The 5601-nt window shown below is 59.9% G+C and overlaps 1 protein-coding gene across 2 annotated transcripts; it reads right to left on the bottom strand.

The window, feature by feature from the left end:
• Positions 1-217: 217 nt before the first annotated feature.
• Positions 218-5253, bottom strand: PRF1 (perforin 1). 2 transcript variants are annotated; one of them, XM_045842102.1, is made up of 4 exons: positions 5124-5251; positions 4508-4675; positions 3270-3812; positions 218-2377 (listed from the first exon to the last, which is right to left on the bottom strand). In XM_045842102.1, the coding sequence occupies exons 3-4, from the start codon at positions 3806-3808 to the stop codon at positions 1249-1251; spliced, it is 1668 nt and encodes a 555-aa protein (XP_045698058.1). In that variant the 5' UTR covers positions 3809-3812; positions 4508-4675; positions 5124-5251; the 3' UTR covers positions 218-1248. The 2 variants fall into 2 exon arrangements, with proteins under 2 accessions (XP_045698058.1, XP_045698059.1); XM_045842103.1 differs by lacking the exon at positions 4508-4675 and having other exon boundaries at positions 5124-5253.
• Positions 5254-5601: the final 348 nt, after the last annotated feature.

Below are 5601 nucleotides of genomic sequence, written 5' to 3'. Positions count from 1 at the left end.
AGAAACATGTTAAGAGTGGTGGTTTTAAGCTGGCTTTCGGAGCTCGCCAGTCCCTCCTGCCCCACTGCAGGGCTCAGGGCCAGTGTCACTTTGGGACTTTGGACCCAAGGGGTCCCCATAAACCTCAAGGGGCTCAATTTATAGGGAGTTTCAAAGAGAGTCGTCAGGGCTGTGCTGCCGCCCTGAACCCCCCTCACCCCAGCCCCGCACGGCCCAAACCCAGCATGTCTAGGAGACTGCTCGGAACCCCACCACCCTGTCCTGAGGCCTGTGTCCCAGGCACAGGAGATGAAGACCGTTTCATTTGATGACAGACCCTGAGGCTCCGGTGTTTACTGCATACCAAGGCCAGGAAAACCCCCGACACCACCTTCTTTGTTCAGCCCGTCAGACAGGCTCTGAGCAAGTCAGAGTTTCCAAACTGACTGCCCCAGATCCGTCATGGCCTGCAGAAGACAGCCCCCTGGATGAGACACGTGCCCTGCAGTTCCCCATAGTCCTCACCCCCGTCCCCCTCCGTTGTCTCCCAGCGGGCAGCCGAATGTCCGTTGCCACTTATCACCAAGTCTATGCTGCTGTTTCTCAAATAGGAGAGCTACGGGGAAAGTAAAATATTTTGGGTCCCCACATTTTCAACAAAAGTGCCGCTGGGGGTACCCCCGTCCCGCTGTATGGGGTTGCTAGAGCAGAAGTTGATCTCCAGGGCTGTGTTTGGTCCCCATGCCATCCTCTGCCACAACTACCACCATCATAGTTGTCATCACGTCACGTTTATTAGTCCTCTGGCAGGTTGCATGCACAATGAGACAGGTCACGATAGCCCTTAGGTCACCAGAGAGGCAAAGGAGGCGGGCAAGAGGACGGCAAACAGGCCCAGTGGGGACAGAGGGGTTAGACCTACCACGATGAGCGGCTCACTGTGTTATAAAAAGCTGCGAGGGAAGCTCTTCAGTGACACCAAGCAGCCTGGAGGGGACGGCCTCCTGGCCTTCCGTGCAGCACCTGACCGAAACCCGTGTGGCCGAGACTGCAGCCCCAGCTCCTTTCCTGGGCTCAGGGACATTGGAAAGCCAAGGCTGTTTGGACAGGGAGACCCAGGACTGGCCTGTAAATTCAGCCGCCTCACTGAAGAAAAAAGGCCTCCGTGTTCCATCTGTCTAGTGGAGGCAGGAAGATAGACAGGCCCCGGCTCCCTGGGTGAGGACCCCTTCAGGCGAGGCACACAGGTCCCCTCAAGGCCCCTGGTTGTCACCATACCGCTCCACTCCGGTTTCCAGGAGGCTCCCCCAGAAGCGGTTGGGGAGCGTAATCCAGGCAGGTTCCCCCTGTCAGGTGAGGCAGGCATTTGGCATCGTAGAAGAATTTCAGCCTGCCGTGATTCAGGCTACACTCCACCTTCTGAGAGCCAGACTGTGGAGCCCGGTCGCAGGTGCCGAGAAGATCATCGTCCCAGCCATAGTCTGCGTCCCAGACCTGCACCCTCAGGGGCCCCCCTGTGGACAGGAGCACGTCCCCAAAGTCCAGCCGTGTCTTCCACTGGGGGTTGTTATTGTTCCACTCTGTGCCCGTCCTCAGCTCCTGGCCTCCAAAGAAAACCTTCACATAGGCGTCCGTGGCAGTAAATGTATCTCCCCACAGACCTGTTGCCTGGAAGTCCCTAACCACTAGCTGGGCCAGGCCCCTGTGCCGGGGACAGCAGCCCTGGCTGGTGACCGCCGAGCCGTGGCACACACACTGGCAGGGGTCGTTTTGGCTCTTCTGCTGCCCCGGGGGGCAGGGCCGGCTGCAGTTCTGCCAGCGGGCCCTGTGTGTCACATACTGGCTGACGGCCCGCTGTAGCGCCTCCCGCCGGGGGTCCTGTCTCCCCACCAGCACGTGCAGGGGCTCCAGGGTGTAGTCCACCAGGCCGGGGTTGTCCTGCAGTGAGGTCACCCAGGCTGTGAATTGCTCGGGCCCAGCGTGGTTCCCGAACAGAATGTCAGGCACGGAGGTGTGGTGGCCGCCTACAACCTCCAACTCGCGCTCCCGGTAGGCCTGGTGGAAGGAGGTTGTCATCTTGCTCTGCTTCTTCTTCTCTTCACAGGCCTTGAATTCTGCCGAGGAGCTGGCACGGCCGCCTATGCTGACCTCGGCCTCAACGGACAGGCAGTCCCCCACCCCATCGGCCGTGAGCCCGTCCAGGGTCAGCTCGCAGGTGTGCAGGGCGGTGATGGCAGAGATCCTGCCCCCCAGCTCCATGGAGCGGATGAAGTGGGTGCCGTAGTTGGAGATGAGTCTGAAGTAGTCGGGCTGGGTGGAGGCATTGAAGTGGGGGGGCAGGTCCCTGAGGGCCCTCTTGAAATCAGGGTGGAGTGGTGGAGAGTGCACCAGGTGAGAACTGCGGGGTCAGGGAGAGAAAAACGTCAGGTGGGCCCAGCAGCGGGGAGTCTCTGCCCCTGTCCGTGAGTCCCCCAAAGTTGCCCAACGTCACCTGTAAGCGGCAGAACTAGACCTGGACCAGGAAACCCCCTCTGCCTATAGCCCTGCAGTCACCTGGCTACTTTGTTGAGCCATTTTCGCTTTCCCTTTTCAGAATACAGATTTGTCTTTCCTTTTTGTTTTCTAATGATAAAAGCAGTGACACGGCACTGATGGTAACCCTTTGGCTTTGGACTCAGTCTGGTAGCCTTTGTCTCCTCGATTGGGCCCCACATGCCTAGGCTCCTGATGTCCCTGGCCATGCAGGCAGGAGGTGCCTTGTCTCACTGTGGGGGACTAGGGGCCTCCCAGTGTGAGAAGTCAGGGCAGGTGACTCGGGGTTGCCCTTGGAGACCATGCAAGTCTCAGGTGTGGGGCCTAGGTCCCTGAGGGCTGGGGCAGTGACTGCTCTTGCTCAGCTGGAACTGTCGTCCCAGTTCCCAGCTCAGAGCTTGACAAGGTAGGCATGGCTGGATGGAAGGAGGCCCGGCGATGGGAGGGGCCCAGCCAGGTCCCTGCCCACAGAAGGCTGGCAGTGCCCAGGAAAGAGGGGTCTGGTGCTCCGTAGGCCTGAAGACACCATGCTGGGGCTCTTGGCACAGCCCTGTCTCCTCTCCACCTGTGTCCTCCCTGGGCTCTTCCCGATCAGGGCCGCAGGGTGCTGGGCCCCTTGGTGAGTGAGAACCCGGGCTGTGGTTTCCTCCTGGTGGAAGCAGCCTCAAGTCTCCACTCTGCCATTCCAGGGCTCCCAGGCCACCCAGAACTCCCCACAACTTTTTCAAGTCCTCTCTGCTACCACTCCCTGCACTGACCTGTAGAGGCGACACTCCACTGAGTCGATGCTGAAGCTGTACTTGTCCTGTTGGCTTTTCTGGGCTGCAAAATTGGCCTCCTTGGAATGTGAGCCGGCCACTGCTACACGAGCACTGGAGCTGGGCTTGGGATTCACTTCCAGTCCTACCCGCCAGTCATTTTGGATGCTGGCAGCCGCATCCTTGGCCACATCCTCTATGGAGCTGGTCTGGGCCTTGGCCACATGGCGCCGGCAGACCGAGCTGTAGGCACGCCAGTCAGTGATTGCCAGGGGCAGGCGCTGGAGGGTGTTCTGTAGGCTGTTGCGGCAGAGGGTGCAGGTGCCGTCGGGCCGTAGGAAGTGCTGTGTGTCCACCAGGAAGGAGCCTGAGCGGCGGAGGCTGGTCACATCCACGCCCTCCCCTGCCAGCCATGAGCCAGGCACGAACTTGAGATTACGCCGCCGGCACTCGGATCGTGCGGCAGTATAGCAGGGGGCGGGGACAGGCGTGGGCAGCAGCAGGAGCAGGATGCCCAAGAGGAACACACGGGTGGCCATGGAGCTGTGGAGACAGTAGGTAATCAGGGCACATACAATGGGGAAGGAATGAGGTAGCTCTTAAGTCACTGAATGCCAGAGCTGGAGTGGCCTTTACAAACCTGGTCGCTTCCCACATTGTACAAATGGGCCTAGAGAGGAGGTCACATAGCTGGAAGGAGCCCCTTGCTAGGATGCCACTATTTAAGGCTTATTAGGGATCCGGATTGATGGCTCTGTCCCCACGGTGGCTGCTGGTGGGGAGGGGCTCTGTGTGCACAGGAGGGGAACAGAGAGTAGCTATAGCATAGTTTGGAACGGACCTGGGAACTCTGGAGAAGACTGGATTCTGGGGAAGTGCCATTCTGGGCCCGAGAACAGCCATGCTTTCCACACTCTACCTCCCTCATTCCCTCTGTTTCCCACTAAGTCTTTAACGTAAATGGAAAAGAAATGAGGTTGTGCATCCCTGTTATTCTCCTGTTTTCCATTTGGGGGAAGTCTAGAATAAAAGCTGTCCATAGGCTACGCCCTTAGATGCTGCGTGGGGAGCGGCCTCTAAGTTTGCTCTCCAAACTCCCCGATGCTCACGTCTCCTCGCTGGCCTCCCCTGCCGGACTCTGCGGAACTGTGGCATGGCTACCAGCTACCTTTTGCCCACTCTCAGACAACGATTAATTAGAAGGTTGCTCCTCATTTTGAAGTGTCCCGGAATCTCACCTGGGCCTGTTTATGATCTGGAGTCTCCTCTCTCTACGTCTGTGCACACTGAGCCCCTGGGAGGCCGTCCCGCTCCGGCCCCTGCCCGGGCCAGCCGCTTCTCTGAGACAGGGGCACTGCGGAGGGCAGGAGTTTGCCCTGTGTTCCAGCTGGCCTTCTGTGCTGCACCTGAAGGAGTGACCTGACTGGTGACTAGCGTGGCAGTCCCAGGGCAGGAAGTGGGCTGTAAAGGGAGTCTTTCAAAGGCCCTTGGATTATCCCATTCAGGAGGCCAGCTCGGCTCCTATCCTTAATCTGAGGAACTCGGTCTCCGTCTTGGCCCTCATCCTTTTATCTCCCAGGAAGCCTGTTTCCAGCTTTCTTAGAACTGTCAAGATTTTAAGGGGTCTTAGAGCTTTGTATTCTAACCTCCTAATTTTATATATGCGCACACTGAGGCCCCGAGTCAGCGCGAGGCTGCCCGGAGTGCACAGTGACGGGCGCCGTCTGGAGCCCACGTCTCCTGACAGCACTTCCTGCCCCACGGGCTCTTCCTCCTGAAGAGCAGCCCCGCTCCCAGGCCCCTCTGTCCCCGCCCGGGGACCCCCAGCCGCCCTGGCCCCCGCTTCCCCCGTACCTGGGGTCCCGTGTCCAGCCGCCCCACACAGACACTGCCTCGCTGCACAGGAGGCTCCCGAAGTGGCGGAGTCAGCCCCCCAGGCAGGCTCACCGCACTGCTCATCACCAGGCCACCGTTCATATCACCTCCACTTCCTGCCCTGCCCCCGGCTGTGGTCACGGGTCCCTCTCGCTCTCCGCCCTCCCACCAGCACCCACCCTGTCCTCACCTTCTCATCCGGCCCTGCTGACAGCCCTCAGGAAGGGAACCGTGAAGGCCAGAGGCCCATTCTCCGTGCAGGGCAGCCTGGGATGCGGGGGCCTGGGGCAAACAGGGAGGCTGAGCGTGGAGTGACACAGGGGCCCGAGGACTCCCATGTACAACTCTGGTGTCAACGAACAGGCCGGCAGGGGTGAGTTCCCTGCCTCTGACCCGCAGCCTGGCAGGGGTGAGACCTAAGAGGCAGCACAGGGAAGGAACTCGGAGCACGTGGGCT

Source organism: Phyllostomus hastatus, unplaced genomic scaffold (genome assembly GCF_019186645.2).
Source record: "Phyllostomus hastatus isolate PE091 unplaced genomic scaffold, TTU_PhHast_1.1 phas_contig_38, whole genome shotgun sequence".
NCBI classification, from domain to species: domain Eukaryota; kingdom Metazoa; phylum Chordata; class Mammalia; order Chiroptera; family Phyllostomidae; genus Phyllostomus; species Phyllostomus hastatus.
Note: the sequence above shows the minus strand (reverse complement) of the source record. Positions and strands in the feature narration are given on the sequence as shown.

Excerpts from the sequence above, each read along its gene's own strand:
- PRF1 (XM_045842103.1), bottom strand. The coding sequence starts at position 3,808 with ATGGCCACCCGTGTGTTCCTCTTGGGCATCCTGCTCCTGCTGCTGCCC. Across the intron at positions 2,378-3,269 it reads GTGGAGTGTCGCCTCTACAG|TTCTCACCTGGTGCACTCTC; the intron begins GTCAGTGCAGGG and ends CTGACCCCGCAG.